At 42.3% G+C, this 26,776-nt stretch overlaps 1 protein-coding gene across 4 annotated transcripts in view; it reads left to right on the top strand.

The window, feature by feature from the left end:
* The first annotated feature begins 5,535 nt into the window (after positions 1–5,535).
* The window catches only part of LOC103245095 (uncharacterized), a 55,516-nt gene continuing 34,275 nt past the window's right edge, over positions 5,536–26,776 (top strand). The window contains exons 1-5 of one of the 4 annotated variants that reach the window (XM_008015504.3): positions 5,538–5,629; positions 6,664–6,731; positions 9,156–9,282; positions 9,719–9,814; positions 14,187–16,209. In XM_008015504.3, coding sequence (XP_008013695.2) covers positions 6,699–6,731; positions 9,156–9,282; positions 9,719–9,814; positions 14,187–15,622 — 1,692 coding nt within the window. In that variant the 5' untranslated portion in view covers positions 5,538–5,629; positions 6,664–6,698 and the 3' untranslated portion in view covers positions 15,623–16,209. The other 3 variants (XM_073010440.1, XM_073010441.1, XM_073010442.1) reach the window with 3 other exon arrangements.

Raw genomic sequence — 26,776 nt, 5'->3', positions numbered from 1 at the left:
GTTTTTTTGTATTTTTAGTAGAGACGCGGTTTCACTGTGTTAGCCAGGATGGTCTCGATCTCCTGACCTCGTGATCCGCCCACCCCAGCCTCCCAAAGTGCTGGGCTTACAGGCTTGAGCCACTGCACCTGGCCTTAATATTGATTCTTAAAAATATTTACCCTTGAACAAAGTCTGTATCTCCATTTATTTAGGACTTTAACATTTTCTCTCATTAATATTTTATAGTTTGCAGTAACTAGCACTTGCTTATATTTGTCAGGTCTGTCCTTAAGTATTTCATATTTCTGACGCTATTGTAAATGTTTGCTTTTTAAACTTCAATTTATGATTGCCCATTACTAGTAAGAAGCACACCGATTTTTGAATACTGACATTGTGTCTTACAATCTTGATAAACTCGCTTTTTAGTTCTAGGAGCCTTTTTGGAGATTCTGTCAGATTTTTCTGCACAGATTATGTAAGTTGTGAATGAAGGTAGTTTTACTTTTTCCTTACCAGTTTGGATACTTTTCTTACCCTTAGCCGAATGGCTAGAACCTCCATTAGGAGTAGTGCATAGAAGTGATACGAGCAGACATTTCCCGCCTTTGTTACTGATCTCAGGAGGAAAGCAATCATTCTTTTTTATTCTTTCTTGAGACAGTCTCGCACTGTTGCCCAAGCTGGAGTGCAGTGGTGCAATCTTTGCTCACTACAATTGCCGCCTCCCGGGTTCAAGCGATTCTCCTGCCTCAGCCTCCTGAGTAGCTGGGACTACAGGCATGCGCCACCATGCCTGGCTAATTTTTGTATTTTTAGTAGAGACGAGGTTTCACCATGTTGGCCAGGTTGGTTTCGAACTCCTGACCTCAGGTGATCCACCCACCTTGGCCTCCTAAAGTGCTGGGATTACAGGCCACTGTGCCTGGCTAGCAATCATGTTTTAGCTGTTAAGTATAGTGTTAATGGGCCGGCCCGGTGGCTCACACCTGTAATCCCAGCACTTTGGGAGTCCAAAGTAGGCAGATTACAAGGTCAGTAGTTCAAGACCAGCCTGGCCAACATGGCGAAACCCCATTTCTACTAAAAATACCAAAAATTAGCCAGGCATAGTGGCGGGCACCTGCAATCCCAGCTACTCAGGAGGCTGAGACAGGAGAATCGCTTGAACTTGGAGGCAGAGGTTGCAGTGAGCCAAGGTTGCACCATTGCACTCAAAAAAATAAATAAAAAATAAATAAAAACTCCATCTCAAGAAAATAAATAAAAAATAGGCTGGGCGCAGTGGCTCATGCCTGTAATCCCAGTACTTTGGGAGGCCAAGGCCGGGGGATCACGAGGTCAGGAGACCGAAACTATCCTGGCTAACACGGTAAAACCCCGTCTCTACTAAAAATCCAAAAAATTAGCCGGGCGAGGTGGCGGGCGCCTGTAGTCGCAGCTACTGGGGAGGCTGAGGCAGGAGAATGGCGTGAGCCTGGAGGCGGAGCTTGCAGTGAGCCGAGATCTCGCCACCGTACTCCAGCCTGGGTGACAGAGCGAGACTCCGTCTCAAATAAATAAATAAATAAATAAATAAATAAATAAATAAATAAAAAATTAACCAGGCATAGTGGCGCATGCCTGTATTCCCAGCTATTCAGGAGGCTAAAGCAGGAGAACTGCTTGAACCCAGGAGGTAGAGGTTGCCCGGAGCCAAGATCGCACCACCGCACTCCAGCCTGGGCGACAGAGCTAGATGACTCTGTCTCAAAAAAAAAAAAAAAAAAAAAGGATAGTCTTAGCGTAGGGTTTTGCAGACAAGTTCTTTTGCATTTCTAGCTTGGTGAAAGACTTTATTGGGAACGCATGTGGGATTTCCAAGTGGCTTTTCTGTGCTTTGACTTGAAGACTGTGTCAAAGCAGTAAGATGGGACAGTTGTAGGGCTCGCCTCATTTGTTTTTGACTCTCTGGAACCATGTCCTTTATTGCCTGATGTCTCTTGCTACACGTTTTCTCTTGGTGGCAGGGGTAGTGTGTGCATAAGGTGGGACAGTCATTCCAGTCTTTTTTACTCTATCTTGGCCGGAAATCATAAACACATTTTTATGGCATTTGATACATTTTAATCCATTGTAGTTATTATTCTTTTTGGTGATGAATTCTTCCATCTTTGTCCAACAGAAACCCTTGAGCTTGGTTCCTGTGTCCTTTTGACATGCCTCTTATGACAGTTTTCCTGCTTTCAGCCACCATACCTATCTTGGGCCTTCCCTGCCTTGAATTTATCATAAGCCTTTGTGTTAAATGCGAATCTGGAGACCATGATTTGGTAGCTAATTACTATTGGATTGTCATTCTTTCTAGGCTTTGCAGTGAATAGGAACAGGGACTTTTTTTTTAAGAAAGAACCAAAAATCAATTGTTGATATTTTCAATTTGAATATTAACTAATAGGCTTTTCACTTAACTAGTAATACATTTTATTTGTATTTCTTCTTGCTTACTGTGAAAATCTTGGCTATTGACATTAATGTAATTGTTTATTTACTTTATCCTGCAATATGTATACACATTTGAATTTATCAATATAATATTTTTGGCCAGGTGCAGTGGCTTATGCCTGTAATTCCAGCACTTTGGGAGGCTGAGGCAGGCGGATCATGAAGTGAGGAGTTTGAGACCAGCCTGGCCAACATGGTGAAACCCCATCTCTACTAAAAATACAAAAAATTAGCTGGGTGTGGTGGCTTGTGACTGTAATCCCAGTTACTCGGGAGGCTGAGGCAGAAGAATTGCTTGAACCAGGGAGGCGAAGGTTGCAGTGAGCCAAGATTGCGCCACTGCACACCAGCCTGGGTGACAGAGCGAGACTCTGTCTCAAAAAAAAAAAAAAATACTTTTACTATTAGTAAGGATATAAAATGTAGCTTAAGATTACTCTAGGGCTGGTTACAAAGTCGTATATCAGATTTCTATTTGCCCAGTGCTTTCTTATATTTAACATACATATTTAAACATAAAAAAATACATCTAAAATTAATTTTTATCTATGTCTATTTCCTTGAATAAGACAAGAACGTTAGCATGCTATCATATCTTCTATTTCTTCATTGTCACTCTCTTTTGTAATCATCTGGGTTTTTCATCCTGTTATTAAATTACCTTCAAAATGCCTTAACCATCATTTTGATTCAGATACGTTTTACTTGTTGATTTACTTACTACAGTTTCTTGTAATCCATGCAAGTTTTACTTCATTTGATTCTTCTTTTTTTTTTTTTTTTTTTTTTTTTTGAGACAGAGTCTTGCTCTGTGTCCCAGGCTGGAGTGCAGTGGCGCAATCTCGGTTCACTGCAAGCTCCACCTCCCAGGTTCAAGCAATTCCCCTGCCTCAGCCTCCTGAATAGCTGGGATTACAGGCTTGAGCCACCACACCCAGCCAAAACCTGGTTTTTGCTGACATCACAGAACCACTGATTCTTCTGTAGCTGGAGTCTGCCCCAGTGATTTCTTGCTATGCCTTATTCATTTCAGCCAACTTGAGCAGTTCCATCTTCTATGACTTGTAGCAAATAACACATGCCAACCTTTTATTTCATCTTTTCTGGTCACTTTTAGGGGTTTCTGTTTATCCTCAGAGTTCTGATATTTCATCAGGGATGTATTTTTTTATGGGCCATCCCTACCCTAGCTCATTCATTATGCCAAACACCCTACATTTTATTTACTCTGAAGACTCAGGCCTTCCTCAGCTTGAATGTGTTTTCTGCTATATCTCTATCACTATCTCTTTATGTAATCTGTGTGTTATTATTCCCCACCTCCCCATTTTCTCTGCTTTCTTCTTCTGAACTTTTTTATTAGATTTTGGATATCAGAGCACATATCTCCTGCATGTCTTCCAAAGGTTTTTCTCAATTTCTGGTGTTCTGATGGTATTTTTCTAGAGTTGCATGAGATTTGCTCTTTTGAAAATTATATATGTTTGGGGTTACTTTGAAGACTATGAAGAGAAAAAGGGAGGTAATCATGGGTACTTAGTCTGCCACCTTTTACTTTGTAAATCTCAATGCTATGTTGTTTTGCCAATAATGGTTTATAACTGTTATACCTTTATTACTATTATTTTAAAATAATAATTAAATACAAAAATAACATATGATCCAGAAGTGGAATTGCTCATGTGTTAATTCTATATTTAATTTTTTTTGAGGAACTGCCATACCATTTTCCAGCGCAGCGGTACCATTTTATATTCCCACCATTAATGCACAAGGATTGTTTCCTGGTTTTCTTTTTTCCCAAATTTTATAGTAGCCATCCTAATGAGTGTGAAATCACAGTGGATGTTTGATCTGCATTCCCCTAATGATTAGTGATGTGCATTATTATCTTTTAACAGTATAAAACATCCATTTTGTTCAATTTAATTATTTTTACTGTGAAATAATCGTTGTATTACTGTAACACTGCGATCCAAGATTTCTTTTTCATACTATCTACCTGACATCTCTTAGTCCATCTCTGCGTTTTCTATCTTCAAGTACCCTTTGCGTTTAGGTTTGTCTCTGTAAACCCTAATGTTGGATATTTTAAAAATCAACACTTCCTGAGCACAGTATTTGGTGTGCACAGTGCCGGTCATCGAGGAGGCAGTTGTGATGATAGCGCTGGCAGTTGGGCTTTATTTTAACCCTAAATCACTTCAAAAAGTGACTTTAAAGAAGTCACTTTTATTTTATTTCACTTTATTTATTTCACTTTATTTTAACCCTAAAATAAAGAAGTCACTTCAAAAGAAGTGAGTGCCATGAAGAGGGAAATACTGGGTTTATGCTTCTGTTTTACTCTGAGTGCCAGTAAATATGTAAAGATTACAAAAATTTATTTATTTATTTATTTGAGACGGAGTCTCGCTCTGTCGCCCGGGCTGGAGTGCAGTGGCGCGATCTCAGCTCACTGCAAGCTCCGCCTCCCGGGTTCCCGCCATTCTCCTGCCTCAGCCTCCGGAGTAGCTGGGACTACAGGTGCCACCACGCCCGGCTAAGTTTTTGTATTTTAGTAGAGACGTGGTTGCACCATGTTGGCCAAGATGGTCTCGATCCATCTTGACCTCGCGATCCGCCCACCTCGGCCTCCCAAAGGGCTGGGATTACAGGCGTGAGCCACCGCGCTCGGCCGAGATTACAAAATTTAGACATAATTCCTTTTTTATTAAAATTGCGGAATGGACTGTAATAGTTCTCTCACCACCTGTGAATAATCAGCGGCAGCTAGTCTTCCACATTTAAAAATTCATACTCACTTTTCCGTCTTACTATTGTCATTCTAACTACGAATATAGTGAGTGATTTAGCGGAGAGTAGCTGGAGCCCAAGCTGGAGGGACTCGGCTTCAGCCTTCTCCAACTCCACAGCCCGACCGCGTTCTCCGCTCTCGGGGCTGTGGTGGCCTCTCGGACACCGTAAGTGGTGGTGCCGCGGCGACGTCTGGGAAATGAAGTCCGGAGGGACAAACGCTGCGGTTCAGCCAGGGAAACCCGTCGGCTCTTCGGCGCGCATGCGCAGTGGCGCCCGGCGGCGACGGGAAGCGTCTCTGAACTAGGTGTTCTGTTCGCCTCTTGTGCGGTGTGCAGCTGCGCGCTCCCCACCGTGGCGGGCCCAGGTACAGGCTGCCGGTGAGGGCGGGCCCGGGGCGTGCGGCTGCGGCGGCGGGACCAGGACGATTGCTGGCTGCCGCGCGTGTCCGCCGAGCCCGGGCTCCAGGGGTCCGAGCCGCAGCGGCCTCGGCAGGTGAACCCGGCCCCGGAGGGGGCGTGGCCTGGGAAGGGCCTTGCGGTGGCCGGGAAAGCGCGTCGACGCCGCTGGACTCCTGGGCCGCAGCCTGGGCCGGACTGTGGGGGAAACGGCTCCAGAAAAAAAACTGCAAAACGCCGGTTCGGTTAAGGGTCCAGAGCCCTCCGGGCGGTTTTCCGCTCTTGGCGTTCGTGGGTTTAACCCTCCCTCTACTCCGTTTCCCGGAGTTTAAACTTTAGATTAACTCGTTTTTGGCAGTCTTGCTCGTTTGGCGGTGTTTTCCTACAGTCTCCTTTTTTATTTACCGTAACCATGTCCACTTGCTAAGTTACTTCCCATTTCTCTAAATTTTAAATCCATTTCTAGCCGGTGGTGCTATTCTTTTGAGCCCTTGTTTTTTGGGCCGGGGAGAAGGGGTAACGCCACCTTTAAGCAGCTTTGATAACTGTTCTTGATGAAAGAAATAAAACTTACAAGAGGAAGAAAAGAGGACTAATTTTTGGTTGGCTGTTCCTAAAAAGGGCATCAGTTCTTCAATTGCTGTTTTTCGTATTGAACAACATCCAAGTGCAGATGTGTGGAATATTGTGTCAATTCCTATTACTTTATCTGGATGAGCCTTGCCTGATGGTGCCCCTGACCCTGTTAATGCACGCCAGGTGGTCTTCATCCCTTCACTCCATTCGTCTCGTAAAGCACTGGCAGAAAGGTGGCAGGCCCAGTGACTGTGTACCTGCTTCCCACACTGGTTTAGGTGGCTGGACTCAGGGCCCCTCTGGCCTGGGCAGTGCCAGGCTGCTTCTCTGCAGGTGCTCAGCTTATGGCTTCTAACCTGGTTTGGTCTAATGAGGGTGGGCATGCAGGCTGGGTGAAAAGACCTCACAGCTTCTTTCTCCATTCCAGGTGCCTTCCCCAAGAGGGGCAGCAGGGAGGGAGAAATGGCAAGGAGGTTCCTGCCAGCCCAGGTACAGGTGAGTGAAGGCTTCTTTTTGCTTGAACCGCCTTCGGGGTCTAGAGGTGGCAAACTTGTTCATCTGTTGTTGAGCTTCTCTACCCAGTGAAGCTCAGGGAAGGAAGGACCAGAGGGCTTGGTAACTGAGGAACTCTGGAAGGAAGGTGTTTCCCTTGCCATAGAGCCTGTCTCATACTTTTTTTTTTTTTCTTTTTTGATACGGGGTCTCACTCTGTTACCCAGGCTGGAGTGCAGTGGCACGAACATGGCTCACTGCAGCCTCAGCCTCCCTGGTAGTTGGGACTACGGGCATGTGCCACCACAGCCGGCTAATTTTTGTATTTTTAGTAGAGACCAGGTTTCACCAAGTTGGCCAGGCTGGTCTCGAACTCCTGACCTCAAGCAATCTGCCCGTCTCAGCCTCCTGAAGTGTCGGGACTACAGGCATGAGCCACCGTGCCCGGCCCCCAGTCTCATACTTTTTGACAAAGAATTTAATGGGGCTCCAACGCCAGGCCACGGCCACTCCCAGAGCTTTGTGAAAGATCCAGGTATGTTTTTGCCTTGTGGAGGACAAAGACACGGAGGAGTAAAATAATCCCTTCCTAACACTGGAAAATTTCAAAAAGAGAGGCCTTGCATTCCCAGGACCTTGGGAGGCCAAGGCGGGTGGATCACTTGAGGTCAGAAGTTCAAGACCAGCCTGACCAACATGGTGAAACCTGGTATCTACTAAAAATACAAAAATTAGCTGGGCATAGTGGTGCATACCTATAGTCGCAACTACTCTGGAGGCTGAGGCAGGAGAATCATTTGAACCCGGGAGGCGGGGGTTGCAGTGAGCAGAGATCATGCCACTGCACTCCAGCCTGTGTGACACAGTGAGACTCCATCTCAAAAAAAAAAAAAAAAAAAGGCCAGGTGTGGTGGGTCTGGTGGTGCACTCCTGTAATCCCAGTTAGTCAGGGTGGTGAGGCAGGAGAATCACTTGAACCCGGAAGGTGGATGTTGCAGTGAGCTGAGATCGCGCCACTGCACTCCAGCCTGGTGACAGAGCAAGACTCCATCTCAGAAAAAAAAAAAAAAAGGGAATATGTCTGCAGAAGATAAGCCTTGTACGCCTTTCTGATGGTGTGCAGGGTACTCAATTCAGCATTTTTAAAGTATTAGCAAGCTGGAAACAACCTAAACCTCCAGTCCGAGGCGAGTTACGTCAACTAGGTCATCTATACCATGGAATACTGGGCAGCATGTGAACAGTGGTGACTAGGATGCAGTTATTTGTATAATGGGATTTTATTTTTATTTAAACATAGAACCTTATTTGCATGAAAGTCTTCTGAAGAGACATAGCAAAAAGTTAACTTTTTCTGGTGGTAGAAAGTTGGGTGAACACTTCCTGTTCTTTTGCCTTATTGATCTTTTAGAATTTTCTAATAAGCTTTTTAAAGATGATTCTTTTGTTTTGTTTTTTAAGAGACAGGATCTTACTCTGTTGCCCAGGCTGGAGTGCAGTAGTGTGATCACACGTCACTGCAGCCTCGACCTCCTGGGCTCAGGCAAGCCTTCTGTCTCAGCCTTCTTAATAACTGGGACTACAGGCACATGCCACCACACCCAATTAATTAAAAGAAAATTATTTTTTGCAGAGATGGCGTCTCCCTATGTTGCCCAGGTTGGTCTCGAACTCCTGGGCTCAAGTAATCCTCCTGTCTCGGCCTCCCACAGTGCTGGAATTATAGGCGTGAGCCACTGTGCTCAGCCAAGAAGATGACTCTAAAGAAAAGAAGGGGAGGTGATCCTAGTTCAGAGCAGTGACATGCCATCCAGTGAAGGAGGAGAGAGGTAGAAGAACAGGAGCTTCGGGGGTGGGGAGGGAGACTCCTGACCACAGCCTTCTCCTCTGGCCTGAAAGGTGATACAGCCCATCACCTGGGACCTCTCCTGACACAGCCATGCCTGGCACATTTTCATAGGCTTCCCTGCTGTGAATGTCAGTGTCCCCTTTCCCAGGACTCAGAGATGGCCCAAGTTGAGGCAGAACTAGGCCTCAGTGACCGCCTTTCCAGGCAAGCCTGGTGGCGTTCCACCTATACCTCCCTCTGAATGTGCTGGTGCCTCCTTCCAAAACCTGACTCTCAGGTGTCGCCTGTAAGGTGAGAGTTTGGTCTAGGTGATTGGACGTTTCCAAATCTAAAGTTGAGTGTTTTGTGATTTTGTTTCATGGTTTGAAGTGCTTATCTTGTTTGACCTCTGTGTTCAAGCTTCCTGAGGGGACGGTGTTTCACTCCCCATAGGTAAATGATAAATGTGTGCTTGGTAACTGAAAAGTTGTCCAGAAATACTTGAAATACTTAGAACCCTAAGTTGTGACAGGGTTGCTTCTCAGTCGTCCCGTGGTGGGGACGGTCTTGAATGAACAGGAATGGGTTTGCCATTACAGGAGTCCGTGACATTCAGGGATGTGGCCGTGTTCTTCAGCCAGGACGAGTGGTTGCACCTGGGCTCTGCCCAGAGAGCCTTGTACCGGGAGGTGATGCTGGAGAACTACAGCAGCCTCGTCTCGCTGGGTAAGGAGCTTTCCTTCTGATGCAGAATCTTCCGGGAGAGCACCTTAGCACCCTCCAGGGGGCACGTTTGCAGGACCTGGCCAGGTCGGCTTACAGGTGGGCTCCAAGAGTAGCTATTGCCATTCCCCTTGGTTGTACCGAGAGACCTTGGCTTAGTAGAGTTGATGAAAGGCATCTTTTCTCTGCTTCTCCTGTCTTCTGCCCGCTGAGCTCTGTTCCCTGAGCCCCACAGGGTGTTCTTGCTGAGAGGGGTGCACAGTCAGAGCCCTCACTTTCTTCCGGAGACCACCTCCTGATCGTCCTCTAGGTGCCCAATTTTAAGCCTCTCTCAGAACAAACCTGCTCCTTCCCCGTACTGCCCCTCTGTCCTGGGCACTCTGGGGCTGGACCTGCCTGCCACGATGGCCACTCATGTCTCTTTCTTGTTCTTGAACAGGGATTCTCTTTTCCAAGCCAAAGGTCATCTCCCAGTTGGAGCAAGGGGAAGACCCCTGGATGGTGGAGAGTGGAGTTCCCCAAGGCGCACATATAGGTGAGTGAGAGAGTAATTGGGAAATGGGCATAACATTTTCCGACTGCCAGGGCACAGTGAGGAGGCTGTGCTCAAGGATTCCTTGATGTGCCAGGCCAGGTGGGAATGCTGGGAAGGCAGATCCTTTCTCTCTACTTTTTTGATTACTTGATCCATCAGTTTCAGGGGAGGATTGAATTCTCCCAATATGGGTTGCACTGTTTTGAGATGTCTTGTAATTTGTAGGATATGTAATACAGTATATCATGTGTAAAGGTTTACAATTCTTTTATCTTCCTTTTTCCTTGCTTTTACTGGATTGATTTCTTTTCCTAAATTATTTTCCTTAGTGGCTGAACATACACTACATTGTTGTTTTTTTTCTAATCACTACAATACATCCCTCACAGTTTCATCTTGGAACCATCTTTTGCTTTGATTTCTTTGGTGTACAACTTATCACACGTGGTTCAGCAGGGGAAAAAAAGCAGATATATGTGTATGTATTTAGAGGGAAAGAAGGTGTGACAAACGGTAACAGTTATGGAATGTGAGTGGGCTTCCAGATACTCATCATGCCATTCTTCTCTTTTCTGTGAAAATTTAGAAAATGATGCATCCCAGATCCCGGCTCCTAAGGCGTGTCACTTACTCCCTATATGCCGTTGGCTGACTGCATTATCAGCTTCCACATTCATTCTCTTGTGAATTCTGTCTGTGCTTCTGGCAGTAGAGGAGGCCTCTCTTGAGCTTTACCACTTGTCTGGTGTTTATTTCTCACCTGGGCAGGGCATGGGCTTTCTGGGTCAGTTCACTTTTGTGTTTTCATGACCTCTGTCTTCACAGTTTTCCCTTCGGTTCGACTAGAATATTTCCTTGGGTAACGTTTCTCAGAAACGTTCGTGTGTGCAATACCTGTATGTGTCTAAAATCGGTGGGTTTTTTCTCTCCTCTGAGATTTGTGTTTTGGATCAAGAATTCTGGCATCAGTTTTTTTTGTTTGTTTGTTTGTTTTTTCTTTTTCCTGTTGTCTAAACTGCTCCACTGTCTTTGGGCATGGAGTGCTGCTGACAAATAATCCCATTAGTCTGATTCTATTTCCTGTATAGGTAACTTGTTTTTTCTTTTCTGTCTTCTCTTTGGAATCTTACACTATATCATCTTTATCTTTGGATTTCAGACTTTTCGTTGGGTTATATGAAAGAGCATTTTTTTTCTTTGTTCTTTGGCACTTTACTGGGCCCTTTGCTTTGAAGATTCAGTCCTTCCTTTCATTTCAGGGATCTTTTGTTTTTGCCACATTCCACCAACAGTGTGAGGCAATTGACTGCAAGAGTAGTGATATAGTAAAATAGAAATTCAATCAGAAATCTAGAAAATAAGTAGATCTGTAGTAAGGACCAGAATGGTAGCTATAAATGAGTTTCAAATTTCGCTGTGAGCTTTCTGGTTGGCAAATAAATCATTGGTATCAAATTGTCAGTGTTGTTTTCCAAGCATTTAAAAAAAATTAATTATTTTAAATTTGTACAAATTCTACATGCTATTGTAAAAATAGCAAAAAAAAAGTCACCTGGAATTTTACCAACTACGGTCAATTATTGTTGTTTATTACCCATTCAAACTGTATTTGTTTAAATGTGTTTGTGTGTGAGAGACAGACACAGTGAGAGAGAGACAGAAAGATTGATTTATACAGTTTGTTCTCGAGCCTGTTTTTAATTGTGAATGTCCTTCAGTTATTCAGCCCTCAGTGAGTAGAGGCCTACCTCATTGAGAGGACTATCTTGTATGTTAAGCCAATTAAACAGTCTTCCTTTTGGAAATTTTAGTTTCCAGTTTTTCTCTATTACTAACATTGCTAAGATGGTTATGGGAGTACAAAGCCATAATATAAAGAGACAGAGGTACCAAGAGTAAATCATCACAGTATGAAGACATGAGTGTTATGACTGAAAAGGCAAGGCATGTGGATTAAAAATCCACAAGGGACTATTTGAAACACTATTCAACTTCATTAAATTAAAATCAGTGAAATTCCAACAAAGCACAAGTTACTATTTTTCCCTTATTACCAAGGATTAAGAAATATATGTCTAATGTGTTGTCACTGCTGTGAGTGATAAGCAGTATCGTTAGTGGGACTGCAGCTGGTACCGTCTTTCCGAGGATGGTCTGGCTTTGTTAAAATCAATTCCAAGTCTAGAAATCTTAAGATAATTTCTGCACAGATAACTGTGCAGAGTTGCAAAGATGTTGTAAAAGAATGTTTGTTATAACTTGAGGCATCACTGCCACAAAAGGAGGAGGGTTAATGACTCTCAAAAAGGGATTTATTAAATGATGATGTTTTCATGCATTGTACATATTATATAGCCATTAAAATGATGATGTCAGCTTACATTTATTGACGTGGAGAGAAGCTCATGATTTTTAAGTGAAATGGAGGTAAAGTTACTTTCAACCCATTTTAATTTTTTAATTAAAAGTTATTTTTTTTTTTTTGAGATGGAGTCTCACGCTGTTGCCTAGGCTGGAGTGCAGTGACGCGATCTCAGCTCACTGCAAGCTTCGCCTCCCAGGTTCACGCCCTTCTCCTGCCTCAGCCTCCCGAGTAGCTGGGACTACAGGCGCCTGCCACCACGCCTGGCTAATTTTTCGCATTTTTAGTAGAGATGGGGTTTCACTGTGTTAGCCAGGATGGTCTCAATCTCCTGACCTTGTGATCCACCCGCCTCGACCTCCCAAAGTGCTGGGATTACAGGTGTGAGCCACCTTGCCTGGCCCAAAAGTGATTTTTTAAATGCAGAAAATTCTGGTGAGCTACGTCCCACATATGATAGTGATTACAATTGCATGATGTGTTTATGGGTGAGCTATATGTTCGTTTTTATAGTTTTCTATATTTTTGTTATGATGATATATTTCTTTTGTAGTTAAGAAAATAAAAGCTCTTTCATAAAATACAAAAGAAAATCATTTCTTTTGAATCAGTGATTCCATTTCTTGTACTATATCTTAAGTAACAAAAAAGGTGGACAAAAAATTACTCTCAATGATGTTCTTTTCTCCCAGTATTCGCCAATATCATGATAATGGTGTTGGTGTCCATTGAGTTGCCCAGACCAAAAGCTAGGAGTCACCCTTGAGTCCCCTCTTTCATTGCCTCTGCGCTCTATTCGTAGGTGAAGATACCTGCCAGTACTACTTGCAGAACATCCCAGATCTGCCCACCTCTTTCCATCTCTTATCACCGCATGCCATTGCCAGCCACCACCGTCTTCATCCAGGAAGAGTGCATGGGCCTCCTCATTGGCTGTTCTACAGCTGCCCTTGTTCTCTTTCTCCCCGGCCCCATAACAGTTTGTTTTTTATACAGCAACCAGAGTTCCTTTTTAAACAAAAACCATGTTATGTCATGTCCCTTCTAGCCCTCAGTGATGCTGATGAACTTCCAATATCTTCGTGTATCCTAGAAAACTCTCTGTGATATAGACTGGCCCACTTCTTTTCCGCATCCGTGACACTCTCTGTTTTTTCACTCTGCTTCAGCTACCATCGACTGCTGTATGTCCTGGAAAACAGGAAGTTGATTCCTGCCTAGGGCCTTTGTGTTACTGTTCTTTCTGACTGGAATCACCTTTTTACCCACATTTTTGGCCAGCGTTTGTTATTTAGAACTCATCTTTAATTTCATTTTCTCATCACCCAGTTTAAAATAGTTGCCTGTTCACTCTTATTACACAGCACTTTGTGTTTTCTTACAGTTCTCATTGCTCCTTTGTACTGCTGTTGATTTGTTACTTGGTCATTGTCTGTACCACACTGCTAGAATGTAAGCCTTGAGAACAGGCTCTTGTCTGGCTTGTGCCCTGTCATTCCCAGAGTCTTAACCTTTGCGTAGCACACAGTAGGCATTCAGTAGATATTACTTGAGTAAATGGATGCTGTTATTTACAGCACTCTGAGGAGGCCTGGAGCAGTACTGCTTGAGATCCTGTGTTTGGAAGAGCTTTTCTCTGTCATTTAATTTTAGCGCCTCTGCAGTTTTTCCCTTGGAATTTACCTGAGTGCACTGGTGGCTGCCCTGGGAGATGAAGCCGAGGGGCACAGGCTGTGCTCAGAAGGGCCTCATACCCTAGTGAGCTGTGCTTTGTTAATAGACCAAGACTGGCTCCTCCTGTTGTCCCTTAATTTCCTCAGCCCACCTATATGTAGGTTTCTTCAGACCCTTCCCACCTGCACATCTGTCATCCAGCTTCCTTCCTCCTCCTCTTTTTCCCATCCTTTCCTAAGATTTCAGGGCTGTATTTTTTAAACTATCCTCTTGTGTTTTTATGTCACTTTTTTTATTCTCTGTTCAAGAGAGACTTACATGTTTTGTCTACTTTAGGATGGGAAAGCTTGTTTGAAACCATAATTTCTAACGAAGAAAATCAGGAAGTCATGAAAAAACTCATAATTGATGGTACATTTGACTTCAAGTTGGAGAAAACCTACATAAATGAAGATAAGTTAGAGAAGCAACAAGGCAAAAAGAACAAACTTTTCAGGAAAGTGTTAGTTACCATCAAAAAAGTCTACATGAAGGAGAGGAGCTTTAAAGGTATTGAATTTGGGAAGAACCTTGGTCTAAAATCATCACTTATTAGAAAACCCAGAATGGTTTCCAGAGGAAGGAGACCCCGTTCACAGCAGTATTCAGTTCTCTTTAAACAACTGGGGGTCAACACAGTGCGTAAATGTTATAAATGTAATATCTGTGGGAAAATCTTCCTCCACAGTTCCTCCCTGAGTAAACATCAGAGAATCCACACGGGAGAGAAGCTCTATAAATGTAAGGAATGTAGGAAGGCCTTCAGCCAAAGCTCATCCCTAACTCAGCACTTGAGGGTTCATACAGGAGAGAAACCTTATATATGTAGTGAATGTGGAAAAGCCTTCAGTTTCACCACATCTCTTATTGGACACCAGAGAATGCATACTGGAGAGAGACCTTATAAATGCAAGGAATGTGGAAAAACATTTAAAGGCAGTTCATCTCTGAATAATCACCAGCGAATTCACACAGGAGAGAAGCCCTATAAGTGTAACGAATGTGGGAGGGCCTTCAGTCAGTGCTCATCTCTCATTCAGCACCACAGAATTCATACTGGGGAGAAACCGTATGAATGTACTCAGTGTGGGAAAGCCTTCACTTCAATATCGCGGCTAAGTAGGCACCATCGAATTCATACTGGAGAGAAACCCTTTCATTGTAATGAGTGTGGAAAAGTATTCAGCTATCACTCAGCCCTTATCATACATCAGAGAATTCACACTGGTGAGAAACCATATGCATGCAAAGAATGTGGGAAAGCCTTCAGCCAAAGCTCAGCTCTCATACAACATCAAAGAATTCACACTGGAGAAAAACCCTACAAATGTAATGAGTGTGGGAAAGCCTTCTCTTGGATTTCACGGCTTAATATACATCACAGAATTCACACTGGAGAGAAACCATATAATTGTAAGGAATGTGGAAAAGCCTTCAGTTCCCACTCAGGTGTTAATACTCATCGAAAAATTCATACTGGAGAAAAACCTTATAAATGTAATGACTGTGAGAAAGCATTCAACCAAAGCTCAGCTCTCATTCAGCACCAGAGAATTCATACTGGAGAGAAACCATATAACTGCAAAGTGTGTGGAAAAGCCTTCAGACAGAGTTCATCCCTTATGACACACATGAGAATTCATACAGGGGAAAAACCTTATAAATGTAAAGAATGTGGGAAGGCTTTTAGTCAGAGCTCATCTCTTACTAATCATCAGAGGACTCATAATTGAGAAAAACTGTATAAATGCATGTGGGAACTGAAGTTTATTCTATGCTGAATTTCAAAAAATTCATTATGGGGAGAAAGTGATGAAGAGTAGTTAATCATGGGTAAAACTTCAGAGTTAGACCTCATCAAACATCAGAGACTTCATGACGCAGGGTAACCTTGGGAATGCTAGAAAAGCTTCTGTAAAATGTTTATTCATATGTTCTTAAGTTATTACCATGAAATTGAGAAGTTTTAAGATTGCAGGGTTAGTATTTGATTTTCTAGTGATGTATGATAATAGCTACCAGTTTCATGAGCATCACTGGGAAACCTGCTGTTCATGTGCAAGTACAGCCGTAAAATCCAGACTTCAGATAAATCTAGGAATCTATTTTTTGAAACTATTATGCAAGCCAATGGTACTAGAAAGAATGTTTTAGAAAAGAAATATGTACAGGTGACCCTTAACTACCTCACTGTCACTAAAATGTGTTTTAATAGTCTTAAAGCAGATTCTGTACTTCCTGATTAAGACTTTGAATTATTTCTCTGCTTTCTAAGCCATTCACCTAAGAAAATCACTCCATAAACTATGCAGACATACTATCTTTGAGTTTTCTTCCTGACTACTTGTTCCAAACTCTGAGTCAGATCTGAAGTCACTTTAAGTCACAGAGTGCATGGTATTTCACTTGTTTTTCTCATTAAAAGTGATTACTTTTGCTGTATTAAATTGCTAAGTAAAGGTCATTCAGACAACCACTGCTTTTGCAGGTTACTGAAAAATGTTAGAAATTATCTCAAAATGTAGCCAATAGGGAGCACAACTCAGCTCCCAGGGTGTGCCTGCTTCTGTGAGTTTTCTGGTTACCAGCCACCAGAAGGCCAAGCAACAATGTGGAACTCAGGGCATCATCCTTGGAGGTAAAATGAGCCAGATGACTTTCACCCTTATTCCCACTTTTTTGCCTTCGTCAGACAATGGTCACTTTATCCCCACCTTCTGAAGGCCCCTGGGCAAATATTTAGGCTCTGAGTTCAGATGCTCTTTCTTCCAGAAAATGGACTTCTGTTCTTCCACAAGTGATTTAGCTCGTTTCGGCATTTCTAAAGTGTGACTCGTAAGATTAGCAAGCTAAAAACAGTTACCTCACAAGTCAAGCTAAAATTGTTGGGCTTTACAGAGGCTAACATCTAGTTTAGCCAAGTTTATCAGGAGGGGGCAAGCGCTTAAGGGCTGAAACCACCCATTTCATAAAGTGCTAAGTTGTTTTTCTCCCAAGGAACTGTAAAAAATAGAGAACAGGAAAGTGTTATTGGGAGCATAGCAAAAACCACTGAATTCAGCTTTTGCCTCCTGGGTTACTCAGTCTCATTGTTTCAGATTTTTGAAGAACAGACTTTCTGGATCATTGAATGCTTCATCTCTAATCCTTACTTCCCACAACTGTTCAGTTTTTCTATCTCTACCTAAGTTGGAAAAATTCCTGGGGAAATATAACTTCCCGCAAGTATTAATAGTTTTAAAATCATCAAAAAGTTAAATCTGAATTAAAATCCCACAAACAAAACATCAGGCACATTGTCTTTTTTTAAGACAAGGTTTGTCAAAACTTGAAGTAACAAATAGGTCATTCAAGTTTTATGCAAAATCTCCCAGAGGAGATAATGTATAAGCACAATTTTGCTAATATAACCCAGTGCCAAAGCCAGGCAAAGTACAAGAAATGAATATTATAGACCAATATTACCTGTGAACAAGAGGTGAAATCCCAAGCAAAGCTTTAGCAAACGTAATCCAGAGCACCTAAGTATAGTTAAGAACATGATAAATGTAGGTTTATTTATAGAAAGCCTACTGAAAAAGAGTGGTAAGATGTTAGAAGCATTAATGACAAGAAATACAGAGAAAGATTGAACTATAACTGGGCGCAGTGGCTCACACCTGTAATCCCAGCACTTTGAGAGACTAAGGTGGGTGGATCACCTTAGGTCAGGAATTTGAAGCCAGACTGGCCAACATGGTGAAACTGTCTACTAAAACTACAAAAATTAGCTGGGTGTGGTGGCACATGCCTCTAGTCCCAGCTACTCGGGAGGCTGAGGCAAGATAATTGCTTGACCCCAAGGAAGCAGAGGTTACAGTGAGCCGAGATCATGCCACTGCACTGCAGCCTGGGTAACAGAGAGACTCTGTCTCAAAAAAGAAAACAAAAAGAATGAACTGTTTAAAATGGGCTCTGAGACAGAAATGGTTCACACAGAAAAAAAATTAGATCCCTACCCTCACTAACAATTATATGAAAGGCAGAAAATGAATAACTTGGAGGAATATGTAAAGGAGTAATTTTATGTTCTTGAGGTTGAGAAGGAATTCTTAAATAGGCTACAAATGAGCTATATAAAATTTTTGATGTATTTGCTCACATTAAAGAACTGCTTACCAAAGTATACAAAAAGGGAGGTGAAAAGACACAAAACTGATCTTTCCACAGTATGCGCAACAAGCTATTATAATCTGGACGTATTGATTTGTAGAAATCAACAATACCACTAGGAAAATGGGCTAAAAACATGACTACTTACTTCACAGAAGAGAAAATACAACTTTCCAGAAACATGAAAAGATAATTAACTTCATTAGTAGTTAAAATGCAAATTAAGGCCATAGTAATGTGTGATTTTACAACCGTAAATGAGGAAAAATTAGGATATGTGACAATACTGAGCCTTCGGGATGTATGTGGAATAAGAAATTCATTAGTATTGGGAATACAAATCATTAGAGATCACTGACATAAAGCTGAACTTGTGCATGTTGTGCACATCTACATGGATACATTGGATAAATGATTGCATGTGGGCATCAAGGGATGTATAAAGATAGCAGCACTGATCATACCAAATGATTGTAAGTAGTCTGAATGTCCATTAATTAGGAGAATGGATATATTTTGGAATATTAACACAGTAGAACGGCAGTAAAAATGAATAAACCTAAGCAAAACGTGGATGAAGCTGGCATGGTGGAGCACATCTGTAGTGCCAGCTACTCTGCTGAGGCAGGAGGATCACTTTGTTGCCCAGGTGTCCAAGACCAACCTGGGCAACAGCAAGACCAAGTCTCTAAAGCAAAAAAAGAGATAGATTAAAAAAACATTTTTGAGTTTTTAAACATTGGCAAACTACATAGGGTATGATACAATTTTTTTTTGCAAAATTATATATCAAAAGATATATACCGGCTGGGTGTGGTGGCTCACGCCTGTAATCCCAGCACTTTGGGAGGCTGAGGCAGGCAGATCACGAGGTCAGAAGACCAGGGCCATCCTGGCTAACACGGTGAAACCCCATCTCTACTAAAAATACAAAAAATTAGCTGGGCGTAGTGGCACATGCCTGTAGTCCCAGCTACTCGGGAGGCTGAGGCAGGAGAATCGCTTGAATCCGGGAGGCAGAGGTTGCAGTGAGCCAAGATCGTGCCACTGCATTCCAACCTGAACAACAGAACTAGACTCTGCCTCAAAAAAACAAAACAAAACAAAACAAAATATATATATATATATGATAAAGATATTTAAATAAAAAATGATTGAGAAGATATTCTAGTTATCCATTGCTGTAGGACAAATCACCCCAAAATGTAGTGTTAGGCGACAATTTATTGTCTATCAGGAGCCCATTTGGGGACTTAGCTGGGAAGTTCTTATTTGCTGTCTAATGGATGTGCAGACAGAGCAGCTGGGGCTGAAGGCTAAACTGGGCTTCAAGGTGGCTGGCAGTTGCTGATGACTGCTGGGGGAGAGCTGGATTGGGCTACTCCACGGGGCTTGGGCCTCTTACAGAATGGGGGTTGATTTCCGAGAGGAGTGTCCCAAGAGCAGGTATTCCAAGAGAGCTACGTGGAAGTTGCCGATCTTAAAAGCCAGCTTGAATTCTGCTGGATACTATTGGTTGAGAAGGAGTCCAATTTGGCCCATATTCAAGTGTGGTTTATAGAACTATGAATGCCAAGGGCACAGTTCACTGGGGAACTGTGTATTGAGACTAGCTACCACATAACATAAAGGCCAGGGGCTTTACGAAACTCTGGTGTGAGGCAAGGAGATGACTTGGGGAAAAGCACAGAGTCTTCCTCCACTTGCTGGGTGCTTGAGAGAGACTCTGTCTTCAGGAGGAGGCTGCTCCAGCCAGCCATTGTGCCATTGTGTATGTCAGTAAAAAGAACTAATAGAATTTGTCCAACTCAATCCTGGGTGAATTGAGAAGGAATAAAACAGAGGTCCTGAAGCCTGATAACCCAGGGTGATGTGAACATGAAGCTTAATACGGAATGAGCTTAAAGGTTGTACATAACAGCCTTGTCACCGTCAGAGCTGCCTTCAGGCGGCTGCTGAATAGGAATGTGTCTCATTAACAAAGCTATCCTGTGTGTATCTTCTCTCCTGTGTGTATCTTCCCTTCTCATTCATCTCCCTAAATCTCCAGATAAAGAGAACATTGGTTCCTAACCGAAGTAAGGAAGTGCGGTGGCACCGTCTCAGCTCACTGCAGCCTCTACCTCCTGGTTTCAAGCAGTTCTCTGCCTCAGCCTCCTGAGTAGCTGAGATTATAGGTGCCCGCCACCACGCCTGGCTAATTTTTTTTTTTTTTTTTTTTGGTATTTTTAGTAGAGATGGGCTTTCACCATCTTGGGCCAGCTGTTCTTGAACTCCTGACCTTGTGATCCAACTGCCTCGGCTTCCTAAAGTGCTGGGATTACAGGCATGAGCCACTGTGCCCGGCTTATGATGTGCTTTTTTGGTAAGGAAACCATGGAAGTGATCCTATTGGGGGTTTGTGACTTGTCCCAGTTGCTGGTCATTTTAACTTTGCTCTCTTTGTGCAGATGGTATCTGCCAGATTTTGCACTGTGAAGTTAAAATCTTCCTTTTATAATCATCAGTATCTTAACATGAAATCCTATGAGTGTATGTATATGTATTTTTACTTGTCAAACTTGATCTACTAAGGCCAGACACAGTGGTTCATGCCTGTATCCCAGCACTTTGGGAAGCTGAGGTGGGAGGATCGCTTGAGGCCAAGAGTTTTGAGACCATAGGCAACATGGTGAGACCCCATCTCTACAAAAAATAAAAAGTAAACTAGCTGTGCATGGTAGCGTGTGCCTGCAGTCCCAGCTACTCAGGAGGCTGAAGTGTGTTGATCGCTTGAGCCTGGGAGTCTGAGGCGGCAATGAGCTGTGATCGTGCCACTGCACTGCAGCCTGGGCCACAGAGCAAGACCCTGTCTCTAAAAATAATTTTAAAAATGACATAATACAAAGTAAATTATAATTATAAAACAATGTTTTAAAAACTTGATCCTCTGGCCGGGCGTGGTGGCTCACACCTGTAATCCCAGCACTTTGGGAGGCTGAGGCAGGTGGATCACCTGAGGTTGGGAGTTCAAGACCAGCCTGACCAACATGGAGAAATCCCATCTATACTAAAAAAATACAAAATTAGCCAGGTGTGGTTGTACATATGCCTGTAATCCCAGCTACTTGGGAGGCTGAGTCAGGAGAATTGCTTTAACCCAGGAGGTGGAGGTTGCGATGAGCTGAGATTGTGCCATTGCACTCCAACCTGGTCAACAAGAGCAAAACTCTATCTCAAAAAAAATAAAAAAAAAATTGATCCTCTAGTTTCATCCATTGATGACACTTGCTTTAATCACTTATTATAATTGCTTCCAAATGAAGATTTTATAATTCCATTGTGTCTTCTACACCTGTTAATTGGCTTTCTACATTGAAGAAGAGTTTTATATTCACTGTTTGTTTCTGTGATTCTAGAAGCATGGTTTTCTGTTTTATTCAATGGCCTGTCATTGTTAATATCAGTTATTTATTTTGATGCTGAAATTGTCCTAGGATTGGCCGTTGGGACCCCCTTTAGGCTGATTTCTGTGTCCTTTCTGTTATAGCAAGCTTGGAATTATATCCAAGATTTGTAATTCCAGTGTACTTGCTTCTGTCAGTGTAAGCAACGTATGATTTCTGGACTAGATAACTTGGGCATTGTCTGGGAGGTGGAAATTAGAGGTATTCTGCTTTTCCTGTAGGATCTTGCTTTTCTTCCTCTTGCTGCATGTCTTCGATGCATGGATTCCCCACCACTGCCTTTCTGTGAGCAGTTCACCTGAGGCATGACCTTCCTGGGGCTGCCTTCTCACATTCTGCGTGTGCTTTATCAAAATGCAAAGGGATAAAACACATAACATAAAATTTACCCTGTCACCCATTTTTAAATGTACAATCTATTTCCAGATCTTTTTCATCATTTCAGACAGAAACTCTGTACCCATTAAGCAGTAACTCCTCATTTCCTCCTTCCCAGGCCCTAGTACCTTCTATGCTGCCATCTTTATGGATTTTACTACTCTAGGTACTTCTTATAAATGGAATAATACAATATTTGTTCTTTTATATCTGGCTTATTTCATTTAGCATATGTCTTCAGGGTTCCTTCGTGTTATAGCATATGCCAGAATTTCCTCCTCTAAGGCTGAATAGTATGTATTTTATGTATATACCACATTTTAAAAATCCATTCATTCGTTGACATTTGCATCATTTGCACCTTTCAACAATTGTGAAAAATGCTGCTGTGACCATTGGTGCACAAGTACCTGTTTGACCCTCTACTTTCAATTACTGTCCTTGTAGTTTTGCCTTCTACAGAATGTCATGTAAATGCAAAACCCGTGTCATGCCTGTGGCAGGAGGTCTCAAAGCCACCAGCTTGCCAGTGTCTGTTTTGTGATCTCTACTTAAGTCTAACGATACGGACTATGGACGAGAGAAAATAAGCTATAGCATAACTTCAATTTATTTTAAGCAAATGAATTTAAAGACACAATTATAACATTGTAGGTTTTTCATGACCCATTCTATGAATTTATAGGGCTGTGTTGGAAAGACCTAGATATAACTTCCCCCTTTGGTATCCATATTTCAGCACCATCCTTTCTGCACATCTCCTCATGGAATTCAGTTGAGTTCTTTTTCCCAAACAAATGTTTGCAATCAGTCTTCATTGTGTCTGTGCAATTCTAATCTTCCTTTAACCTTTTCAGTGTATATAGGACAGGAAAACGTCAACAGCTTACTACAGGTGTCTGTCATTCAGGTGGAAGTCATGTCTGCATGACATTATAAAGTGTTTAAAATGTCCCTGTGTGTGTTCCCCAAGTCTAGCTAGTCCATCAGCCCTGACCCACAGTTATACAGGAATGGACGTCATTCAGATGATCACCTGATGAAGGGGATAAGGTTAAAAAGGAGCTGTGATTGGATTGGGAACACAATGCATATACTTCGCTTTAACCTTTCAAATTCCTGAACACTGGTTGGGAACAACTCCCATTTCTCCATTTTCTCACTGTGAAGGGGAGGAAGGCAGGGAAGGAAAGGCACAGGGAGGGTGAGGAGGGAAGTAGGGAAACTCATTTGAGCCTCACCACATTGGACCCAGAGCCTGCTGGACCAGGTTAGTGGGTTTTTGACTACTGGATCAGTGCTGTACACACAGTGTAGATTTTTTTTTTTTAAATGTAGATATTTATTGTTTAAAGAACAAACCACGTTAGAAAGTGGGAGAATATTCCTTTCAGAAATTGGATTATGTAAGCTTGAAATATAAACTTAAAGAGTTCTCCCAGAACATAGAGGAGAGTACAAAGAATTAAAATATAAGAATATCAGATATATGGCCAGGTGCAGTGGCTCATGCTTGTAATCCCAGCACTTTGGGAGGCTGAGGCAGGTGGATCACAAGGTCAGGAGATCGAGACCATCCTGGCTAACATGGTGAAATCCCATCTCTCCTAAACATACAAAAAAAAAAAAAAAAAAATTAGCTGGGCATGGTGGCAGTTGCCTGTAGTCCCAGCTAACTCGGGAAGCTGAGGCGGGAGAATGGCATGAACCCAGGAGGCAGAACTTGCAGCGAGCGGAGATTGCGCCACTGCACTCCAGCCTGGGTGACTGAGCGAGACTCTGTCTCAAAAAAAAAAAAAAAAAAAAATACATATATATATATAGAGAGAGAGAGAGAGAGAGACAGAGAGACAGAGAGAGAGAGTGCGCCCACTTTCTTACAGACTAAAAGTTTTTAAGGATTCAGGGTGGGAGAGTTTATCGGAGTCTTGCACTGCTCCTGTGTCTCTTTGTTGTGCTTGTCTGGGAGGGAGAGTTGTGTGTCTGTTCCCAGACATCTTTCTGCCGCTGCAGGCATACTCCCAAGTCTGCTTTTAACTTCCCTGTCTTCGTGCACCTGAAGGGAAAGGACTGTGCTTATTAAGGCCCACGGTTGTACTGGGGCTCATTGTATGAGGGCGAAGTTTGGAAGTTACCTGAGAGACTTTCCCACCACCTCCCTCTGTGCCTGAGCTGTCTTATCTGTGTTTTACTGTCTGCTGTTTCTGGTTCCTTGTAGTTAGAAGAAAAGTGATTTCCTTGAAATGCATGAGGCTAGAAAAGGAGCTGGAACTGAAAGTGCCAGTGTTTGTCCAAGATGATGGTGCTCCTGCTCTGTCAAAAGCAAGACAAAAACCCAATTTTTAAAAGTCAATGTAGGGAAGCAAACCAAAAGGTTACCTACAAAAGTAGAAAAATTACACTAGCCTCAGATTGATTGACCAAAAAAGGAAAACTCTATAAAATATTAGAAGAGGCTTCGTCTCGGCCACATATGAGGATCATGGCCCATGATACAGCCTCGGGAGGTCCTAGGAACATGTGCCCAAGGTGGTTGGGTGGCAGCGTGGTTTTACACATTTTTGGGGAGACAGAAGTTACAGAAAAAGACATCAGTCAAACATGTAAGGTGTACTTCGGTGCAGCCAGGACAGGCAGGACATCTTGAAGGTGGGGTGGTGGTTGCTTCCAGGTTATCGGTGAATTCAAAGATTTTCTGATTGGCAGTTGGCCGAAAGAGTTAAACTTTGCCTGAAAAGTTAAAGTCAGCAGAAAGAAATGCTTAAGATAAAGGGGGTCGGGCACGGTGGCTCACGCCTGTAATCCCAGCACTTTGGGAGGCCAAGGCAGGCAGATCAAGAGGTTAGGAGATTGAGACCATCCTGGCCAACATGGTGAAACCCCATCTCTACTAAATACAAAAAATTAGTGGGGCATAGTGGCATGCGGCTGTAGTCCCAGCTACTGGGGAGGCTGAGGCAGGGGAATTGCTTGAACCCAGGAGTCGGAGCTTGCAGTGAGCTGAGATTGCACCACTGCACTCCAGCCTGGTGACAGAGCAAGACTCTGTCTCAAAAAAAAAAAAAATAAAGGGGGTTATCTTATCCCCCCTTAAAGTATTTATATTTATAGGGATACTTACACCTTACCTTTAAGTATTTCTATTTATTTCCTATATCCTAAGGGGAAGTCAAGGTTCTTGTTATATAGATGAATCCTCCAGGTAGCAGGCTCCAGAAAGAAAGGATGGTAAGTGTGTTTTATTGGACCTTAAAATGAGTCAGACTCCCTGGAAAAGACCTGGTAAGGGAAGGAGATTCTCTACAGATGCACATGGCCCCCACGAGAGATGGCTTTGCAGGACCATTTCAAAATATGTCAAAGAAAATACATTTTGGGGTAAAATACTTCGATTTCCTTCAGAGCCTGCCATCTGTCCTGTGATGCGATACCAGAGTCAGGTTGGAATTTGGTATCTCATTGCTGCAAAGAGTCTTTTTTCTTCTGTCTAAAGGTCTCTATTTTAATATTGCTGGCCAGTTGTGCCTAAACTCTAGAGGGAGGAGGGTATTTGGTGGCATGTCCAGCCTCTGCTTCCCATCATGGCCTGAACTGGGTTTTCAGGTTTCTTTGGGATCGCCTTGGCCAAGAGGGGAGTCCATTCAGTTGGTGGGGGGGCTTAGAATTTTATTTTTGGCCTAGAGATTTCCCCATAAAATGAAGAGAGGCCTGTGGAATAGAGCCTCTGTATTTTTATCATTCCCACTCTTCAGACATTTCATATTTCCTCCTTTGCACAAAAATATTATATTTCCTCCCAAACAAAAATCTTGAAGAAACACACTTTTCCGGCAAATGAGAGAGTGGAAAGAAAAAGTCAACTGTGACAGTGTGAAAAGAAACAGAAATACAAAGATGAAAAGAAAAACAAAACTAGGAAAGTGGTAGAGAAAGATTCATGGGTTATAAAGACACAGCTAAATATAAATTTAATTATAAATAAATATAGATTCTAAAACTCAAGGAACCTGCCAGAATTCATAGTTGAAAGAGAAAATGGAACATGCAGCTGTGAAAATTGGATACCTATGGCCATAGACTACTAGCTCCTACTATTAAATCTCTGAATGGGTCAGACAGGAAAGTAGATTTGCATTTAGTTTACTGTGTAAAGGAACTCAGAAGATTTAGGTTAATTTAAAAAATTTTAATTATAAAAATAGAGCAGAAAGAATATTTTTAAGTAATGTAATATAATTACCAAGACTGTTTGAAAAGAGTAAATATACCTTATAGTTGAAAAAACATATTCTGAGTGTTCTTAACATCCTTTTCCATATTTGACTTTTGAGCTTTTCACAGTTCTTTTTGTTTTGGGGGCTCTTTCTTGGTTCTTGTTGCTAATGGTTAACCAGCGCCTGCTTGAAACAATAAGCCCTTCAGTGTGCCACCTATGAGTTTGTGTATGCATTTGCGTTTATGTATAGTGTGTACAATAGTGGAATTATAACAAAAAGGAAATTCATCAAAAGTTAATGCCTATTAGGTGCTGATATTACCCATAATAAGGAATGTGATACTTTTTATGACTCTGGACTTATCTATTAATTATGATAAACCTATATTAATTATATAAACATGACATTCACATCAATGGCTGAAATGGGATTGCAATATAGCAAGAGAAAATGGACTATTTTCAAATACTAATAAAATCATTTTTATAAGCATAAATTCAAACCTTTTATGTGGGTTCTTTTGGATTTCCATTGTTTTAAGAAAAATAGTATAGTTGATAAATTTTTACCATTCCCACTCTTCATACATTTCATATTTCTTCCGTTGCATGGTTATCTCCCATACAAAAATCTTGAAGAAACACCCTTTTCTTTTTTGCTTGGAGACTAAATTTTATTCATTCTTCTTATTTTC

Source organism: Chlorocebus sabaeus, chromosome 23 (genome assembly GCF_047675955.1).
Source record: "Chlorocebus sabaeus isolate Y175 chromosome 23, mChlSab1.0.hap1, whole genome shotgun sequence".
Classification (NCBI taxonomy): domain Eukaryota; kingdom Metazoa; phylum Chordata; class Mammalia; order Primates; family Cercopithecidae; genus Chlorocebus; species Chlorocebus sabaeus.
This window is presented reverse-complemented; position numbering and strand designations above follow the sequence as displayed.